The 22,240-nt window shown below is 40.3% G+C and overlaps 1 protein-coding gene across 3 annotated transcripts in view; it reads left to right on the plus strand.

Annotated features, from left to right (window-relative positions):
• The window catches only part of GRM3 (glutamate metabotropic receptor 3), a 209,358-nt gene that overhangs the window by 185,603 nt on the left and 1,515 nt on the right, over nt 1-22,240 (plus strand). For all 3 annotated transcript variants that reach the window (XM_038556665.1, XM_038556667.1, XM_038556666.1), the window contains one exon: nt 9,390-9,564. In XM_038556665.1, coding sequence (XP_038412593.1) covers nt 9,390-9,564 — 175 coding nt within the window. The remainder of the gene's footprint in view (nt 1-9,389; nt 9,565-22,240) is intronic.

The following is a 22,240-nucleotide window of genomic DNA, read 5'->3' on the forward strand; positions in this document are numbered from 1 at the left end:
TTTGCAAAAGAAATGAGAAGGTAGAATGGAGCCTCCAACACATTGGTTTCCAAATTGACCTTGCATTGAATCAAGTAGGTAGCTTTGAAAAAAAATATTGGTACCTGGAGCACAGCTCCAAGGCTTCTCACTTAACTGGCCTGGGCTGTATCCTGGACATCTTGATTTTTCAAAGCTTCCAGAGTGACTAATTTGCAGCTAAGACTGAAAACCACTGCTCTAATGAATCACATGCTCTTATTATTTCACAGATGTCTTTAGTTTGGCCTGCATTGTTTTGAAATTCTTTGAATTATTTGTCAAAATGAGAAAATTGAGGAATTTTACAGAAATATCTAGATTCTTAGTTTCTCTTAATAACGTAAAACATACGGATCCAAGTTCCTGCATGCAACATTGAGCCGGGCCTTTGTGTTTATGCCTCTAGACAGAGTGCACAACTTCCAATCCCTGAATGCTTATAATTGGCTCCTTTCACTTATGCATATGCATAACCCTATACACATTTGAATTTGAGGCCACTATTCTAGAAGTTCCAGAACAAGAGTAAGATTTAAAATTTCCCAGAGGGAGACCAGGTGGTTCAGAGAGAATGAGCAGCATTAGAAAAGCACCCAACCATTAAATGGCAGCTAGCAAGAATTTGGCCATCAAACAGTCAACAAGGTATATGACTCAGTACTTTGCCACCCATTGTGAATTTTAAATAAATATAAAGCACTATTCTAGTCTTCAAAAAGCTTACATCCCAGATGGGGAAAAAATTAACAAGCATGAAAGAATTCAAGATTAACACAGAAGAGCTTAAATTGGTGATACAAGCTCTTAAATACCTACTGGTTTGAAAGAAGAGTTGGATCAATAAGAATGGTCTTTCCAGGAATACTCCCTCAAGAGGGGGTATTTTACACTGTACTTTGGTGGTAAAGTAAAGTTACAGAGCTTAAAGGATTCTTGAGGCAAGACAGGAATGAACCAAGAACATGGTAATCCTGGATTGCAGGGAGGGGTCTAGTGAGAAACTAACAGGAATTGGCTACTTGGTCAGATTTTAACAAGTGGAGGAATTAATTTAAATAATGAATTTAAATAATTTGTTTAAATAATGAGTAAGGGCTCTGAGGTCTTGCGATTTTTAAATTTTTATTTTCTTTTGGTTGGTTGTTGGGCTAAGGCAAGAAGTGACATGATGAAAAGTAGGAGGGAAGGAAAGGAACTAACTCTTAAAGATCAAGTCTCAACCTTATGCAAGATACTTTGCATATGTGAGTTAAGTTATACTCATTAGCACCTTGAAAGGCAAATGTTAGTATCCCTTGGAAAGACGAGTAAACAAACTGGGAGGATAATTAACTTCCCAGGTGGCACAGTTAAGAAAGAGTAGGACAAGCTTTTCAGATGGAAATCCATGCCTTTCATATTACACCATATCTACCCCTACTATGGAAGATGGGTTTGAAAGAATGGAGCCAAGAACAAGCAACACTAATTGAAGCTATTATAAGCATCCAAGACCCAGCAAGCAAAAACTTGAGTGAGAATTCAAAAATTCAAAGATTTTTGAGAAATATTTAGGCTGCCTCTTTCTGTATCACAAGATAGTATAAGAATCAAACACTGAATCATCAGGGATCCAATCACAGTTTAAATGGTATAAATAAAAACTGGGTCATGTTTGGATGGAAAGTTATCCATAAAGGAATTAATAGTAATTACTGACTGTTGTGTTCATTCACGTCTTCTAAAAATATTTGAGTATTTATTTGGGCCTCGGAGATATAGCTATCAACACAGACACACCTCCCCCTCTTTTATAATTTAGAGACTACTGGGAGCAAGGAGAGAATAGAGATGGAGAGGAAATAATGAACAGATGAAAATAAAGGGTAATTTATGCAGTGGTTTAAATGCTGTGATGGAAGGAAAATGGGGTGATGCCACTGCAGTGCTTCTCAAACTTTAGTGTGCATACAGCTTACCTGGGTACCTTGCTAAAATGGAGATTATGATCTAGTAAGAAAAGAGGGGGCCCCAGATTCTGGGTTTCTGGTGATGAGATGCTGCTAGACAAAGCATCATACTCTGAGTATCAGGATGATGGATTTTATAGGGCATGGCACAGGTGAAGCACTTTACCCACAGTAGGCAGAGACTGGAGGTGATTAGAATTTGAATGAGGTTCAAATACTTACAAAGAAATTCCAAATTTTCCCATGTTGACCATTTCAAAGACTTAAAAAAAATACATCAAGCATCAAGTCTCAAATTCTTTCAAAACATGTCTGCCACCCCTACTGGTGTCTGCTTCATAATTCTCTGCTGAAGGATAGGAAGGAGCTAGCAATGGGACTTCTATGCACCAGTCAAAAGAAGCAAGTATGAACACCCCTAGGCAAAAAAAAAAAGTCTTAGAAAAAGAAAAGTATATATATGGTTGTAGTTTAACGAGTAGATGGAGACTGATTTTATATGCAAGGTGGGCAGGGAAGCTAAATCACGTAGGACTTTATAGGTCATAGCAAAAAAAAAATAGATTTTGCTCTATAAGGAAATTCTTTTCCATTGAAAAGATTTTAAGCAGAGAAGTTTAATGATCTCACATTCTAGGTGAAAAAAATCAAGTTGCTAAAGACACTGATTTAAAGGTAAAAGCAGAAGTGGAGAGACAGGTTAGGTGGCTGTGGTAGGTGTTCCAGTCACATGGGTAGAATATTAACAATGGAGGTGGAACCTGAAGAACTGTCAAGGGTTTTTACCCATCTTGCAATATAACAGATTAGACTGTCACAGTTTAAGGGACACTGGCTGAAGACACAAAATTCCTAATTCAGAGACAAAGGACTTTATTTTTTTTATTGAAGTTTTATTTGCCAACATAAAGTATAACACCCAGTGCTCATCCCATCAAGTGCCCTCCTCAGTGCTAAAGGACGTTATTACTCATAGCCATTGCTGTAGCCAGAGTATCAGCATTTATGTAGGTGCCCTAAGCCCCAGTTTTCACTAGGCAATGCAAAGTGGGCTAGCTGACCCTTGTATAAACAGTCCTTAACATAGGATCAGTATTTGCCTTAAAACTGATTATGTCCTACCACAGCCCTGTTATTGATTCTGTCCTTATTTAAAATCTTGGTAGTGTGTTCATTGTAGGGTTTTTTTTTTAAGATTTATTTATTTATTTTAGAGAGAGAGAGAGAGAGAGAGCACACGACTGAGCAGGGAAAGGAACAGAATCTTGGGCAGACACAGGGCTCGATCTCTGGGTACTGAGATCCTGACCTGAGCCACAATCAACAGGTGGATGCTTAACTGACTAAGCCACCCAGGCACCCCCATCATAGGTTTTTAGCATTCATTTTTATTTTTAAAAAAATATTGCAATAAATATTTCTCTTAATTACTGAGTTTTTGATGCCCCCTAAAATCTGAATCTCAAGCAAGTGCCTCACTTGCCTCCTCAAAGGTCCAGCCCTGCCTTTCCCCTAGTGGGTCTGGGGAGGATGGTGAGTGAGTTGGTTGTCTATAACCAACAGAGCATAAAAATTTGAGGTTTTCCCTCCCTTAAGTTTCCCAGCTTATTGGGTCTGGTGTGCATGGGACTTCAGTTACCCTTGATTATGGGGAAATTTTGGTCCTATCCATAAATACCTTTCTCCTTAAAGCAGCTAAAAATCAGGGTGGGAAATAAAGGAGGAATCGAGAAGCATGGAGCGAGAGTATAACTCCACACTGGTAAGTAAGGCACATTTGCTGTCAGTTTTAAGCATGCAGCAGCTACTCTTGGCTCAACTGAACAAAGGTCCAGTGTTTCTGAACTCCCCAAATCCTAAACTGGATGGCAAGATCATCATTACTGTCACTTCATTTCAACCTTGGAAATTCCCTGACTCAGACGCCAGAGCCAGATAGCTTTCTGCCTGGGGCATATGGTTTGTGCACTTAGGCTAACTCAGACTTGACTCTCACAGCAGTGATTTTTTAAAGGGATCCATCTTAATCCAGGGCATTTGCTGCCCCATCGTGATAACATCTCTCAGAGTCTTGCCTGGTTTTAACATAACGGCTAGGGAAGTGTTCTGGTGCTGCAGCCAACTGCAAGAATTTATCTAGATTTCTTTGTGTCACTTTCTAATTCTTGAGCGCAGCCCCTTTGTCAGCATTTGAAACCCAATCCAAGTCAGTAAGATCCCAAATACCAGTCAGTGCTTCATCTATGGCTTTCCAGAGTATTTTTCTGTCTCAGAGAAATCCAAATCCTGCAGACAACCAAAGCTCCTTTTTTTGTTGCCAGGTTCTACTGCAAAGACTGAGAGACCTTTGTCATCTTGGAATGGCCTGGGATTTAGCATGAGAGACTACAGTGAGGGATGAACCTTAGCAGGGCCCATCTGTTGCTGTTCTTCCTTAGCAAGGGTTTGTGCACCCAGCCTCCTCACCTCTCAAGAGAATCAGCCAAAATGCAGATGATTCACCTGGTGTCTGCCTTCTCTGAGGGTCCCACCTTTCATGCTCGTATAGGCGCATGTCTCTGCAAGTTTGATGTGATGGGGAGTCCAACTCTGCCCACTCAGGCCCTGAATCAGATTAGGGAGGAACTCTACCCCACACCCATAGAGGAGAGTTATCAATAATTATAGCATGGGTCCAGTAGCTCTATCTGAACCCACTTCTGGTTACTCGGCCCTTAGCCCCTCTGCAGATCCACCTCATTCATTAATAGGGAATAATGTGGAGCACTATTTATTGTCTGGTTGGCCACAGAATTTGGTCAACATGTTTGCTACCAATTCCCATGGACTTCTCTCAAATTTTGTTATTCAGCCCATAAGGAAGGCCCTTACACTTCCTCTTTGGAAAGCCATTCTGATTCTGATCTCATTGTCAAAACTGTCAAAGACTGTAGCATCTGAGGTTTGACCCTACTTATAAGGTAACATGTTAGCTTATCACAGTTTTGTTGATGCTGACAAAAAACAAAAACAAAAACAAAAAACAAACAAAATAAAACAAAAAAAACGTATAACTCAAAGCAGTAGCGGCAGCCAGAGGGTCAGCATTGGCTCTCATTCCCTGAGCTCCACTTCTCATGGGCTATGCAAAGTGGGCCACGTGGCATTAGGGCAGGCACTGTGAGATTAGGGAATCTGAACCTTTCATAATGGATAATATGCTGGCTCTTTGCTCCACAAAGAGACACCATCTTTGTCTTCTAAGTCTCTTTGTTATACACATATCCCTGAAAAGAAAGAACAGAACAAAGCCAGTCAGGGCTTGTGCTTGTTAGAAGCACAAGACACCATAGAGAATTATCTTTCCAAAGAACAAACAGAACTTACTATTGAACTGGATGTGAGAGTGTAAGAGAAAAGGCAAAATCAAGGATGATTCCCAAATTTGGGGCTTGCACAAGTGGGTGGGATTTGATGTCACTTACTCAAGTGGTGACACCTGGGGAAAGGGATCAGTTTTGCTCGCATATTAATCCCTACTTGGATTGTCTACACAATACAATAGGCCACAATAGCAATTGAATCTATGTCTAGAAGCCCTGAAGACAGGTTGGAACTAGTAATAAACATCAGAACAACATCAACATAGGAAGTACTTAAGCCATGGAACTCGATGAGACGGTGAAGAAAAGAGAATCCAGACTGAGGTCTGGGACACTCCAACAACTTGAAAGTTCAGGGAGAAGCCAAAAAGCCAACAAAGAAAACTAAGACAAGGAAATTTCAGTGAAGGAAGGATGGCTAGGAAGCCAAAAAGAAGGAAATCATCAACCACATCAAATGTTGCTAGGAGTCTGAGAAACATGAAAGCAGAGCAGCATGGACTAATAGCGCACAAAGAGCCAGAACAAAGAATTATAGATAAATACAGACTTATTAAAGTAGTGTAAATTATTAAAGGAACTGGACAGTTGAATTTATAAAGCTAATACTTGGGCTCTGTAAAAAAACTTAAAGGTGTCAAATTAAAACAAATATAGTAAATAATATGCTGCATTAAGTATGGCCAAAATGCATCTTTAGTTCTGCCATCCATTGCCCCTTTAGTATTTGGTGAGAGTAATAATCCCTCACCCCTGGATGAAAATCCCAGGGGGCACATTCAAATCCTGAGTGTTCACCATATGTGGGGCCTCATTCTGGTGCCGGGGACAGAGCAAGGAACAAAAATGCTCACAATTTTGGTCAGCCCATGAGTGTATACTCTTAGGGAATATAGTCCTACACCAATTTTCAATGGAAAATAGTCTCTATTAGGAAACTAAAACGCCTAGTTCTGTGTGAATATCAAAACCATACCTTGACTTAACATCAATTCTCATTTTCTCCCAAAGTCTGGCCTACCTCTGGGTGAGGTCTGCAGTGCTTGACTTTTTTTTTTTTTTTTTTTGTATATTTTTTATTGGAGTTCAATTTGCCAACATATAGCATAACACCCAATGCTCATCCCGCCAAGTGCCCCCCTGAGTGCCCGTCACCCATTCGCCCCAACCCCTGCCCACCTCCCCTTCCACCACACCTTGTTCATTTCCCAGACTAGGAGTCTCTCATGTTCTGTCTCCCTCACTGATATTTTCACTCATTTTCTCTCCTTTCCCCTTTATTCCCTCTCACTATTTTTTATATTCCCCAAATGAATGAGACCATATAACGTTTGTCCTTTTCCAATTGACTTACTTCACTCAAGTGCTTGACTTTTCTTTTCTCCTTGTTCAGACTTCCCAGTCCACCAGTTGTTGTTTTCCTCTCAGCCCTGGTTAAAAAGTAATAAGGAAGAAGCAGGACAGTTCTTATGTAACTGGATGGTTGTATGATATCCGCAGCATTTCTTGAACACATATCCTTAGGATACCTGGGTGGTGATTAAAGTTGTTTTCCTGCAACCTTCAGACATTTCCAGCTGCTGTTTTTTCTCCTGCTGGTTCTTGAGTGAGTTGGCTGGCAAATCATCTTCTGAGTTGCCCCTGGTGGCTCCATGCTCAGTCCCAGGGCACCCAGCTCTACCCTGCCACTGGCCTCTTTCTGGAAAGACTCCAAGTTCCTCTCCATAGGCCCAAGACCACCCATGACGGCTCTTTGTACTGTGGTCCACCGTGTCCATGCATGGTACTCGCACATCTTTTGCTTTGACAAATTCTTAAAATAAAGGACTGTCTCAGTACAGTAGCAAGCTCTGCCATGAAAATAATTAGATTTTCTCACCTAGATTTCCAAGACAGGAATCAGGCTCCAAGCCAGAGCATCCTCCTTCTGCAGGAAAACCTCAAACATTCTATGAATGGACACAGTGAAGCACTCCTTTTTAGGGCTTAAGTGAGGAGATAAGCAGAACGTTCCTTCAGAGAGCAAGGATCTAAAACTCACAAACACAGCTTTTTCCAAGATATCATCCTCATAAGAGCCTCTCTTCTCCTGGTAATGTCTTCAAGTGTGTGAGAAGCTTCAACATTACAGATGTTTTTATAAAAGGTTTTCTTGAAAATTGGCACATTTGAACTTGTCTTACCCTCACTTTACTACTGGATCTCTCTCATATTGGCTTCACAGTCAAAATTGAGGATAGAGTAGTACAGTTCTAAAGGAAGAAGATAGTTATGATATTCTTTATTCATGTAAAAATAAAAACAAATTATGCCAGAAATTGGACTTCCTATAAATAACACAGCTATGATTTATTAAGGCTTTTACATCACAGAACCAGGGATAGTAAACTCTTTCCTGAGCAGTTAACAAAAGGGAAGGTAGCCTGCAATGTGGGGCCAACTTGGAGGGCACCAGGGCAGTTAACGGGGACAAGAGCTTTAAAATAGAGAGGATAGGGCAACCTGGGTGGCTCAGCGGTTTAGCCCAGACTTCAGCCCAGGGTGTGATCCTGGAGACCCAGGATCAAGTCCCACGTCAGACTCCCTGCATGGAGCCTGCTTCTCCCTCTGCCTGTGTCTCTGCCTCTCTCTCCGTGTCTCATGAATAAATAAATAAAATCTTTAAAAATTAAAAATAAAAAAATAGGATAGATTGTGCTTTTATTATATGAAATAAATCCAGAGTCTGAAGAATTACACTTTAAGCGTAACCTGAATTTTTTCTTTTCACAAACAGAACTCAGCCTCCTAAAGTCATGTGGCTTCTCCAGTTAATTGGGCAATCTTCAGCTTTCTTTGATTAGAGAAAAAAGTCTGATACTTTTTTAGGGCATGAGAGTTATACTATCTGGTAATAGCATTGCCTGGTGAAAAAAGGACAAAGACATCTAAAATTACCCTAGGATTTACCATAGCTACTCTGAGAAGAAAGTGACGGAAGAAATAATTAATTTCCATTTTTTCAGTACTGAAAGCAATAAAATATGTAGAAGCTAATTTAGGACTTTCCAGAAAATCTATGGGAGCTGCAGTTAGGTCAGATGATGAGCTCAGTGAAGACAGAGAGTGAAAGCAAACAAATGAAAGGAAGACATGATAATGCCTAGTTCTGAGGCATATACTTTGAGGGGAGGCAGAGAGGAAGCAAGTGAAAGAAAGCCCTCTGTCAAGAACGGTATATGGAAGCCTAGGGAACAAAATGATTGAACAGTGTGTACCTGATGTGTCAAAATTCCAGAGAGGTACCAATGAAATAACTTAAAGACTGATATCCCAGAAGAAAATTGATAGGGTCCCCCAATTTTGAGCAGGGGAACCAATGGCAGATAGGCAGGATTCCCAGTAAGAAGGAGGGATGGAGAAAAATGTAAAAGGCCCCATTGTGTTCGTGATAATAGTAAATGTTAAATAAGCCAAGTTGATTGAGGGAAGCATCAGCAGTTTGGTCACCTCCATCACTGAACACTGATATATCACTATTTAGTATTCTTTTTTTTTTATTTTTTTATTTTATTTTATTTTATTTTTTTTATTAATGATAGTCACAGAGAGAGAGAGAGAGGCAGGCAGAGACACAGGCAGAGGGAGAAGCAGGCTCCATGCACCGGGAGCCCGACATGGGATTCGATCCCGGGTCTCCAGGATCGCGCCCTGGGCCAAAGGCAGGCGCCAAACCGCTGCGCCACCCAGGGATCCCCACTATTTAGTATTCTGACTTAGGTGGTTCTGCAGAAACGTCTTTCTACAAATATCAAGAAGAAAACAAACAAAACAAGAAAATTCATGGAAAGTCACGGCAAGCAATGTGTTTGCTTACAACACTTGAGTGCCGTTTCCAGGAACATCCCAAGCTCAGAAGATCTGATGTAATGATTATATTCGTTTGGTTATACTAACAACAGAACTACGGACCATTTGAAGTTTTTTTTAGTTTGGTCTTTTTTGCAGTGTTCTCTTTTAGTAGGGCCACGTGACTGCATTTACTGCTGGACATTTAACCACACAACTTTTCCTACAGGTGCAGACAACCACTATGTGCATCTCCGTGAGCCTAAGCGGCTTTGTGGTCCTGGGCTGTCTGTTTGCACCCAAGGTGCACATCATCCTGTTTCAACCACAGAAGAATGTGGTCACACACAGACTGCATCTCAACAGGTTCAGTGTCAGCGGGACTGGGACCACCTATTCTCAGTGTAAGTATGGAACTGGGCATGGATGCTTCTGGGAAGAGCATAGTCATAGGGAGCAGGCTCAGAGGGGAAGCAATGGTAATAGACAGGCAAGGACAATGCATGTCTATCCCCATGGACAATCTCAATTCAACGGTAGTAAGTAGCACTTCAACCACTGTGTGGCAGGTAGGGTGCTACGTGCTAGAGATACAGAGGTGAACGCAAGAGTCAGAGCTTCCGTTTTGTACATACATACAGCCCGGCAGGGAGGACAGGTGTTAAGTTCACAACAGCAGTCAGGATGTCTTGCCACGTCGCAGAGTCAGAGAACCTACTCCCTAGTCCTGTAGGTTACCTTGAACACCTCACTTGACTACTTGCAGCCTTAGTTTGTTTCCTCATCGGCCTAAAGGGCTGGGACCAGGTTGATGCTCTGTGTATAGTACAGTATGTTCTATGTCACACTGATGATGAAGGTGCTTTGTGAAAACCAAAAAGGGAAGATAATTGAGTAGGATGGAAAATGGTACATCCTAAATCCCCCCTCAGAAGTTCAAAGCACCTCCCTGAACATGAACATGTTAGTCTGAAGAATCCCTACAGCAAGGCAACCTGTTTCTTACAGTTTCTTAAGTTTGATCTCAGTTAAACCAGCTACTATCCCATGGAACACTCCTTGAAAAATGCTGGAGTATGTCTTCCTCCTACTTCAGGGACACGATGCTTCTCAGCTGCGAGCCAGTTGAGAAGCAGTTGTCAAGTACAAGACAGCAGAGTAACCCCTCCAGTCCGCAGCTGTCTCTCCCACCGGCCCGCAAATGTCTGAAAGGCGACCCTCAGCCAATCACTCTTAATGCTTAGGTACAATGTCCTTAAAGGGGACAACCTCTGAAGCCATTTTCAGCCTCTCTGTGGTATGAAGCAGGAGAAAATCACTGACAAAGGGATGAGGGGGGAGGAGGAGCAAAGCCAGGGGAGGGGGGCAGGGGTGCCTGGAGTGACAGAGACAAATGACTACTTCACCATTTTGCCTCAAGTCTAATCAGAAAGGATGCTTCAAAATAGCTCAGCATCATAGAGTGAGCAATCACATTAGTGCCCCAGTTTCTGCAACAGAGTATGAAATGTAACAGGACTGCCCTTCCCCCAGCAAACAAAGGCAAGGCTGAGGGCTGAAAGCAGGTGCTCAAGGATACACCTTATTTACCACTCCTCCCTGGAGATAGGGATGTCACCTGCTTTCCAGCCTCAACTGCCAAGTGTTCCAATGGTGGAGTCCCAGGACATGGCAAATCTTATGAAATAATTTTCCCTGGACTCTGTTTGCTTATTTCTTGAGCAAACAAATCTCTTTATTTCCTGAGCAAACAAATTTCTTTTCTAGAGCCCAACTCTAAGTAGTCCAGACAAGAAAGAACTGGCAATAACAAGTAAGAACAAAAAAGATAAGAACAGCAGACAGGAACTATCACTATTTTTTTTTTATCTGTGGGGCATTGTGCTAAGGATTACACATGTGTGCACATGTGCTGTATCTTATTTAACTCGTACAATTCCCTGACATCAAGAGATGAGTATCCCACAAATTCAAAGGGTCAGAACCAGAATTCAGAGTCAGCGTCTCTGATTTCCAAGGCAGTGCATCAAACTACCGTATGGTGCCACTTCACTCATAATGCAAGCTGGGGACATTCCCAGGCAGTTTTCAGTACAGGGTAGGCTTTACAGGGAGAACAATAGGAAAGTTACCCTAGGCTGTGCAGCAAGATTTACGTCTCAGCAAAAGTCTTGTCAGGGCTCAGAGTTCCTGGTTGTTATTCAAACAATTTAACCAAGTCCCTAAATCTTCCACAGACATTGATACATGCAAGCCTCAGTAATTTTGAAATGGCAGCATTTTCTAATATATATAATATATATATAAGGAATATTTCTAATATATATATTAGGAATTAATGGAGGAATGATGAGGGCACTTGATCCAACCAAGTGTCTCTTTAGAATTCCAGAAATACCCATTCACACAAAAATGATCTATTTTGACCACAATAGGAATGCTTAAGCTTTCACTCAGAATGCTAATCTGCTAGCTATCCGGTTAATACTCCAAAGTCAGCATCTACCCAGCCCAACCTTTCAGAACTATTTTCTGAAATACTTCTTACTCAATTAAATTTTAGGTAAATTTTTTCTTTAAAAATACCTCATTTTAAAAATAGTTTTTCTCATTTATATTACCGAAGTGGTATTAAAATAATAAGGTGAAGTACTCATGTAACACCTTTAGGCATTTCAAAGTGCATAAGTAACAAATACATTAATCCCTTATTTGTAATTCTTTATCTTTTATTCAAAAAAGTTTTACTTGTGGGTTCATTTTATCCCATGAGTACTAGACATTACAATTTCCATTTCACATATGAGAAAATATAGAAGGTAGTTCTCAAAGATACACAATGATTCAAGAATCCACACTGGCTTTCCTGACTTGTGATTAATATCCCACCCATTTTTAATAAATTGGAACTACAGTAATGAAATTCATTTGTTCATTAAAGCTTGAGTACCCTCTATACGACAGAAATTTCTAAGCACCTGTGGACAGACACAGTGGTGAAAAGGACAGATGCCCTGGTCCCATGAAATTCAGTGTCTAGACCAGTATTGTCCATACTGTAGGGAGTAACCCATTAATGGGTCATGAAATTTATGTAGTATGCTTGGCCAATATATTTCAGTATGTAATAAGGGTAGGTAGTATTTCATGAAGTTTGCTTCAGAGGTTATGTATATATACAAGCTCCAGGTAAAATGTTTATTACTGTGAATTGTAGTCAAAGAAGTTTGAAAGACACTGGTCTATGGGAGCTACTTTATGTATGAACATGTTATTAACCCACTATGGCAAAAATCTAAGCAATTAGTTTAATTTCTCAGTGCCTGTTCCCTCCATTATATACTTAGCTCAATTTACATTCATCTCCCCCCTAAATACCAGGAAATACACTGTTTTATACATCAAGAAATATCCTTAAATTGTTCTGAGTTCATTAGGAAAAACATGTTTTACTTAGTTGGTACATAATTTATGTTCCGGTAAGTATTATGCAGCATTTTATTGTATTTAGTTACTGTTAGCAGTATTGCTGCTGGTTTTCTAATTTACTCCTTCTAGATATAAATATAACAATTCCATATGCTGATGTAAATAAGTTAGTATAGCAAGAGGGTTACCCCCTCAACACACACATACATCTAGTTAGCTATTCCCGCATAACAAACTTCCCCAAATTTCATGACTTCAAAAACAATAACCCTTCAAAAAATAAAATTAAAAACACAATAACCCTTCTATCATCTCATGATTTGGTGGATCAGGAATTCAGGCAAGGCTTGTCTGAGCAGTTTATCTGCTCTGTCAGGCCTGGACTGGGTTCTTCTGTGGTTTCAGTTGAGACTGAGCTGATCTGGAGGCCCACAGTGGCTACACTCTTAGACTTGGCAGATTGGCAGGATGCCTTGCCATGTAGAATTACAGAGAGGATGACAAAGCCTGTCCAGATTTAAGGGACGGGACATAGACCACCCCCCTACACACCTCTGAAATAATTTGTGGCTATTTTTATTATGCCACATTCACCAAATCCTTAATCCAGTACCGTAGTTTTATCAGATATCACAAAGACTGGACACACACAATCCTATGTAATGCCAAGAAGTTACCCAAGCTGGAAGGTACAACCAAATCAATTCCCACTTAATTCTCAGACAAAGTACCAGAAATATCACATCACTTAGGAGCCTAGGGGAGCCACCTGATGGCAGCTAGGGTGGTTGATAGCAGAAAAAGTAATACTTTTTAATCTAATAGTGGATCTAATAGTGGATCTTAAAAGCTGAGCAGTTGTTCCAAAAAGATGGAAAAGCATGACTAAACTTAGAAGCAGGCATGGAAGAAAGGACATAGTTAGGGACATCTTGGAAAACTCACCATTTGCAAAATGTTTATATACTGCTAGGTGTCAAAGAAAAGAATTTTAGTTGTATCTGATTAGCTATACACAATAGGAGTCAAAATAATAAAAATAAAGGAAACTAACTTTTCTCTATTAAATACATCCATAGGCCAACAGCTACCAATATTTGTGTACCAAAAATAAATAAATAAATAAATAAATAAATAAATAAATAAATAAATCCCCAAAAAACAAAAAACACTCTTTGAAATGGAGTTCCCAGGCCCCACCCACAGATATGCTGAGTCATATGGTCTGGGTCAAAAGCAATCTGTTTGTAACAGATACTCCAGCTGGTTCAATGAAAATGGACCAAGGAAAATATTTTGAAAACCTCAGCCTAAACCCTGCTGCCTGCTTCATCTGCTATTATCAGTGCAGAGCGAGAAGAGCCTCTGAAAGGACCCTTATGGAGGTAGCAGGCACTGGGAAGAGGTGTTCTGAGTTCCCAACATCTGCCTCATGATGCTGACAGCCACATCCCCCTGCAGCTACTATTTCTCCAGATCTCTCTGGAACCCTCTAGAGAAGGCATTTCTAGCATAGAAGTACCTGTCCACTCAGAAGACATTTACTGAAACTAGGAATACTCCTTCTCATAGCAGTTAACTCAAAGACCCTAAAATCCTAAACTCATGCTAGTTAACACTGCTCCTACACTCACACTCATAAGCAAATGTTCTTTGTATTTGAATGAAAAGGAAGAGGCCATTCTTTATTTTGTTCATCTTTAGAAGCCAAAGGGCTTCCCAGAGCTAATTCCCAAAGACAGGCTATCAAGAGCATACACTGCAAGTGTAAGTAGAACTGCATAATCTTGGAAGAGACAAACTGGATGTACACGTGAGGTTATGCAGCATAAAACCCTAGGGGACCCATGCAGGTCAGAATGTTGTTGACATTAATATGAGTTTGTATCAGCACAGAGTTGGGGGGAGAGAGGTAAGAAATGGAGTGTGCCCAACAGTCTTCAGAGCCATTATGTATCCAGACTTGGTCCTGTGGGGATGTGTGTTTCTCTTGCTCATGGTGATCATTCAGATGTATGTATGTCATTATCATTAAGAACAGTCAAGAGGCTTCTGCTAACTAATGATGCTCAGATTTGGGTCCCGGAGGAGCTGCAGGCATATGGAGATTGATTTCTTCTGCCGAAACCTTATTCAGAAAGTCACTTATCTAGGTGGTAACGTGCAAACAGCTTCATTAATAGAATTATTCTTTATGACAAAGCATTTTCACATTATAAGGAGCAATAGTATAAAAAGATCAAGTGGACAGTCTTTCAGAGTCACACCATAATTTTCCTCAGAACTACAGCAACAGAAAGCAAGCATATGAGGACCAGACCTTGCATTTATCAATGGCCATGCCTTTGAAGATGCCCCAGTTAAAAGGAGGCAAGCCATTGCTCGAGTCTAAATATCACTCTATAAAAGAAAAAAAGGCACATTAATGCTTAAGTTTCTTCTCGACAACACAAGTCCAGAAAATCAGCATAATATGCCTGCACTTTACAGTTGAGGGAGTCCCATAATGACACTATGTACTAGAGCGGCCAGGCACATTAGCAAGTTATTTGGCAACACAGAGTGAATTGATGGTCTTCCTGCCACAGGCATAAGTATATTATAAACATAAATCCTGGCTGGCCAATCCACGAGGAGCCTAGAGTATTCAGCAAGCTAAGCCATCTGCTGCTTCCAAGCAGAATATATATACATAGTACATCCACATCGGATAGATGTCAATCCATTTTCCCTTTGGAAAGTCACAGGATGCCTGATGACCTCATTCCATCCTCTTTCACCCCTTCCTCCTTGAGGGTGGGAGAAGAGAGAGGCCCTCGTCCTCACAGGTACAGGTACCAGGGAGCTGATGTCCACACCTCCTTCCTTCTATGTAACATTTCCTTTTTATTTGCCCCACAACTGCCTTTCTGCAACCCTTAAATCATTTTCTCTTTACCTCTAATATTTCACTCGGTTTTCCCCAAGCAAATATAGCCTGTGTTCTTTAATAGTAGTGACCAAAGGGACTCGAGGTGGACTGGATGCTAAGGATCATTTATTCTAATAAGTATATTTCTAGATGGGAAAGCCAGAGCCTTCTCTGTTAGACACTTTGAGGAATTTGATAAGTGAAGTCACAGATAAAACTCTCAAAAGCGGCTATATAGCTCTCCTGGCCTCTCTGGGTTTTCTGCCTCAACTCAGTTACAAAATGCATCTCAGAGATTATTCTGACAGCGAGAATTTTAGCATCTGCAAATTCAGTGACTGCTTTTTTAAATTAGATGCCTTCTCTTCAGGGCCGTACATGACATCAACTTGTTCTGCCAGCATGAGTACAAACTTGTATTCCTCTCAAAAGTCCATTCCAGGGAGTTCAGTGGCATAAATCGTGTCCATCTGAGACCCCAGCAACCCTACACCTGGGCTGCACACAGAGAAGGGGTGGTATTCCAGAAGGGCTACCCATTAAGCTGCTCAGAAAATGAGGTTTGGTGAAGACAAAACAATATTGCTAATGGTGACTGGCTGAATGTTTGTGTCAACGATAAAATTTCTCCCATTTAAATAGTTGTTTAAAAGTAAGCATTGCTTTCTTTGTTTTTTAAAGCATTATTTTCTTAAAGTTTCTTTCTGTCCTATATCAATGAATAAAATGTGAACTCGGTACCTCAAAGACAAATCCTCAACCAGAGAGTTTAAGATTATATGAGAGATGCCAAAGGTCATATGATTTCCATATAACCCCAAATTTATTAATGCTTTTAGGAACATGGTACAATGCTCACAACCATGTAGATATGTTAACTAAAGGAAATATGTATATAATCAAATACTGCCCATGCACTGACTTCAGATGATCAATTTCTTAAGGCAAGGAAAGAGTCTAACATCAATTTATTCTATACTATTGCTCCTTCCAAGTTCCTTTTCCTTTTGTTTAAGTGAAATTCACTGGAGGACGTCCATTAATGGAGATATCTGTGTCCCTAGACACAGGAAAATGCCTACTCATATGGAAATTATTTTTTAATGTCTTCCCTACCTGGAGTAATGTCAGAAGCTTTGGGAGAGGCATCCCATGGTAGGTAATTGTGATCAATTTGAAGGAAAATTTACTCGTTCATTCAAGAAGCTTTTGGGTGGGGCTCAGCTCTAGGTACTGGGGAGGTAGTAATGAATAAAACAGCCAAACCAAGAATACATAATAAATCAGATGTTAATAAGTGATGTAGAGAAAATAATACGAGGTAAGGACAGATATGGCATCCTGGGGACACGGGGTTCCTGTTTTTTATACAGTGGCCAAGGAAAGCCTCTCTGATAAGATGCCATTTGACCAGAAGCATGAAGGACAAAGAACAAGGGAGCCCTGTCTGTATCTGGGAAAAAGACATTCCAGAAAAAGGGAAGAGCAAAGGTCCATAGCTGGAAGGAGAGCAGAAAGGTTGAGAAGGAAATGCTTAAGGATGAAAGTAAGAGGAGATGAGGACAGAGAGGGAACAGAATATGTAGGGCCTTGGAAATTCCTGTCAGGACTTTTACTTTTTTACTGAAAGAACTGGGGAAAATGCTCAAAGTGTGTGGAATGACCTGGCTTTAAAAGCATCGCCTTCACTTTGGCTGTGTGGGCAGGATAGAAGATAGGGAGCAGGCAAAGACATAATTTGGGAAGCTATAGCTTAGTCTAGATATCAGTAGTTTACATTGGGGTGGTAGCGATGGAAGCTGGTAAAGTGTTCAGATGATGTATGGAATTTGAAAGTCAAGTGGACAAGATTGGCCACACTAGAAAAGAGGACTAATGCCTGACATTATTTTATTAGAGTTTAATACCTGTGGCCTGACTGATCCCCAGACATAGTAGTACATACAGCTCTTAATAGCTGTTTGAGCCTCAGGGTGAATGAGCTTCTGACTCTTGCATGAAAACACATTTGGATAAAAAAGAGGACAAACCAGAGACGTTGGTCAAGTAAGAAGAAGTAAAAAGAATGCAAAATAGAATAGTACAAAAATTAAGTCCTTCTGTTTTCAAATTATTTATTGCATACCCACTTTCATACATCTTGAGGGTAGAGAGAATACAGAACATGACTGGAAAGAAAGCATGACAGGGGCACCTGGCTGGCTCAGTCGGTTAGAGCATGTGACCCTTGATCTTAGGGTCATGAGTTCGAGCCCCCTGTTGGGTGTGGAGCCTACCAAATAATTTTTTTTTTTTAAAGAAAAGAAAGCATGATAGCGTATCATGGCAACAATGGGCTGGTGTGTTTAGTTGAAGAAGTGGAATTTCTGTTGATGAGGTACTTAAGTTGTATTCTGGGTTATAAAAAAAAGTACATGCCATATTTTCTCTTTCCATGAATCTTGACTCGCAAGAAATCTCTGAATGAAGGAGGCTTTGCATTCATAAGCTCTAACTCTCCATCTGGAAATTAAATCTTGGGTCTGTAGATTTTTATCCCACATCATAATGAATACGATTTCCTCTTAAATCTACGGCTAACAATTTAAAACCATTTCCCTGAGAACCTAGCCTCATTTCATAATAACTGATCCTGTCTTCCACTGTGAAATCTGACACAGCAAGGCTACCAAATGGTGGCTAGTAATGTCATTATCTGCCTGGGCAACTTGTATTAGTCAGCAGATGAACATCTGGAGTGGGACCTAGGGGCCCCAGTGCAAATAAAATTAAGGTGATGAGTGAAAAAACAGGTTCAGTAACAAAGCAGGAGGACAAAGTACCAAACAGCTGGTAGAAACTGAATTCCACGACCATAGCATTAACATTTCTAAACTAGCAGACATGCCGGGAAAAATTATTTGGGGTTACCAGGGGCAAGGAAACATAACAGACGGGAACAAAGTGGAATATCTGTTCTGTTTAAATGTTTGTTTTATTTTTTTCCCGAAGTCTGCTATATTATACAGTTATAGTAACACACTGGTTCTCAGCAACCAAGTCTCAGCCACTAAATTGACTAGTGGACATGGCATCTGTTAAGAATCTATTAAATAAGTATGTTTAGCATTGATTGAGGGCCCTGGTACCTGAAAAAATGGGGTCATTTTCTCCAATGCCTGGCAAGCCTGTGCATTACGGGTGGAAGAGGAATGGATTGCAGAGCATGAGACAAAGCTGCCATGTGGCTGCATTGATTTCTAATGCCTCACTAGCCTGTGACGTAAAATCTGCCTTTTGGTGGGTGTGAATCGCCCTTCTGTGATCAATGGTGGAACTTATTAGGTCTTTTTCCACTATCTTCAGTCTTCACTTGGAATTGCACCACCTTACTAGCAGCTGCTGCTCACCCCCTCACCCCCACCCCACCTCCTGGCAAAGCCAAAAATAAGCCTGCATGCCTCTTATTTCTGACAGAAAGTATGATTATAGAAATCTGCTTAACTGCACTTAAGAAAATGGGCTAAACTTATACCATTAAAAACCTCATGAGAATTTCATTAGAATAATAGCTAAAGCTCATCACAAACACACACATGAAAATGATAGTACTTTGCTCTTCCACAGATTTTCCTACCTTGGGGAATAACAGATGGGCTAAGACGGAGGCATATGTAAAATATTTATGAAAGGCAAAGTAATTGAGATAGTAAACTCATAAAACAGTAATTTCCTCTACTATATTCAGCAGCACGTACAAAAATGAGGATATTTTTTACATAATAAAATAAAATGCACCAACAAGAGCTACAGATGAAACAGTAAAAGAGAAGCAGGAAAAATACAAGTAACGTTCCCCTTCAATACACTTAAAAGTAGTTAGAGTAGAAATAACTACAGCAAGAGTCTTGGTGGAAGAGGTTTTGCTGTTATTATTCCTGGTAAGAAAATCTTGAATTTGTATTATCTTCCTCTCAAAGAATTCAGATCTGCTGAGGTAGGGCATTCCCTTCCATGCCCTTATGAAGCAGGTATGTGAATCATAGTTATTCTGCAAATTACCATAATGGTATCTATGGGCGAGGGGCGGGGGTACACAGGAATATTATTTGAAACTATTAACTTAGGATTTTCCATGCAGCCAACTAGTCAACACACACACACACACACACACACACACACACACACACACATATATATATATTTTTTTTTTTTAAGAAATTAGCATGCAGTGAGCAAGAAAATCTTCAGATCACACTTAGGAACAGCATTATATCAAGTTCCAAAAAAGTATGGGGAATATCACAGCGGGTTTCTGATAAAATCTTTAAAAGTGCCAGCAGATGGCTGAGTAATATTCCATTGTGTATATCTACACATATTTTTTATCCATTCATCTGTCAAAGAGACAAATACCCACCATTTGCTTTGACATGGATGGAACTAGAGGGTATTATGCTGAGTGAAATAAGTCAGTTGGAAAAGGACAATCATCATATGTTTTCACCCATACATGGAATATAAGAAATAATGAAAGGGATTATACAGGAAAGGATGGGAACTGAGTGGGAAAATTAGAGAAGGAGACAAACCACGAGAGACTCCTAACTCTGGCAAACAAACAAAGGGTTGTGGAAGTGGAGGTGGGTGGGGAGATGAGGTAACGGGGTGACAGGCGATGAGGAGGGCACTTGGTGGGATGAGCAGTGGGTTTTACACTATATGTTGGCAAATCGAATTTAAATTTAAAAAATGTAAAAAAAAAAAAAAAAAAGTGCCAGCAGAAAGTAGTAGACTGATCCAAGATAGACACAAAGGGGCATAAGCATACCAGTCCCTGGTTCTCCTAGACTTACCCCCATGACCTATCATTCCTCTTCCAGCTCTGAAAATGAAAAATCTGCACAGAAATAATAAAACTTGATCCTGGAAAAGATGAAGAGATTAGTAAGAATATCAAAGGCACCATGCCTGCCATGAGATGTTTACAGTCCAAGCCAGTTCTCTCTATAGGGGTACTTAATGCTCATTGTCACAATGTGGCCTGAGAAGCAAAAAGGCCTACCTGTCCCAAAACAAGGCTGCCCATATGTTTCATATTTCCTGGTCATTTCTTCAGGTTAAAAGATTATTTCCTTCTTGAAATTTCCATTTGTTCTCCTGTTCTGTGAAATGCAACCATTTGTAGAGTCATTCAGAAAATATTTATAGAGAATCTATTCCATGACCAGGAATTAGGATAGGGGCATGACAGAGCCCCTGCATATTTTCTAGTCAAGAGTATTATAAGGCATAAGACGCTAACAAAGAGATAATAAATAATAGGCAAGAAAAAATCAGTTTTGAAATTAGGTAATGCAACAGAGACTAACTGGTTGGCTATTTAAGTGAGGTGGCCTGATGATAGCCTTTTTCAGGAGGTGGTATCTCAGATGTAGATGACACGAAGAAGCTAGACATGTGATCAAGAGAGAGAAGAACACTCCTGGCAGAGGCAATGACTAAGGCCCGCCATTGCTGTGATGTGCTGTGTTTGAGGACAAGCGTGAAAAAAGGTGGGGAAAAGAAACCACAGAATGAAATGAACGCAGATAGGCATGGTTTGAATCACGTGGGGATGTATGATCTGGAGGAAGGAGATTACAAAAGGAGGCCATTCCAGGAGCACATGGAGGTGACTGACATTTAAATGTACTGTCACTGCTGCATGGAGAATGTGTGGCAGGGGGCAAGCATGGAAATAGAGACATTAGCAGTACAACCATCCTGGTAGCCAATAGCCGGATAATGGTGGCTTGGTCCAAGGTGGTGGATGCAGAGATGAGTAGGTGGATGTGGATATTGAGTTGATTTGGCCACCTGATTGGATTGACAGGACAGTAGAGACAAAAAAGGAAACGATGCATAACTGTTAAGACTTCTGGCTTGGGTCACTGGCTTGATCGTGAAACCATTCATTGAAGAAAAGAAGTCTAGATGGGGACAGGTTAGGGGATCAAGAGTTACTCTTTGGCCACTGGATTTTAAGATGCCTATTAAACGTCCACCTGGGGATGTCAAGTTACTATTTGGAAACAGAATATACAGGAAGAGCACATACTGAAGAGCCTGGCATGCTCCTACATTTCCACTGAACTGTAGTTGAACTTCACCTCACCTTGTTCTTTCTCTTTCCCTACTTAGTTTTTATGAACCTACAGTTACATAAAGTATGAAAAAACTTGACAAAGAATAAGGTAACACCCTCACATTTGAAATTATTATCACTATCCTTTTCCATCCAGTATTTATCTGGCCCACGCTGTGTTCAAATGTCTTCACTGTAGAAATGTAGATTATGCCATGTTTTCTCCCAAAGCTGTACCTTTTAGTGGGATCATATTATAAAGAAAATTGAACCTGATCCTAAAAATGATCAAAGGAAAAATATCTCCAAGAGTTAGCATGTCACAGGACTCTGCTGTAACCTCAGACAATCACACAGACTTGTCTTCATGGCTTTTCTTACCTACCTATCCAAGTAATCAATGCAAAATTGAAAAGTTCTAGTTTCCCTACTGGTGAGCCTGCTGAAAGGTTTCAGGTTATATGGTGACTGAGCACATAATCTCAAAGTTAATAATGAGTTTCTCCTTCATGTTTAAAGAAAATCCTTATGAAAAATGCCATCTTACTGGGCAAGAATATTTCCACTATCAGGCATGAACACTTTAGCAGGAAATTAGCTTATATGATTATTAACCAAGAGATACGCACTTAAA

This window comes from Canis lupus, chromosome 14 (assembly GCF_011100685.1).
Source record: "Canis lupus familiaris isolate Mischka breed German Shepherd chromosome 14, alternate assembly UU_Cfam_GSD_1.0, whole genome shotgun sequence".
Lineage (NCBI taxonomy): Eukaryota > Metazoa > Chordata > Mammalia > Carnivora > Canidae > Canis > Canis lupus.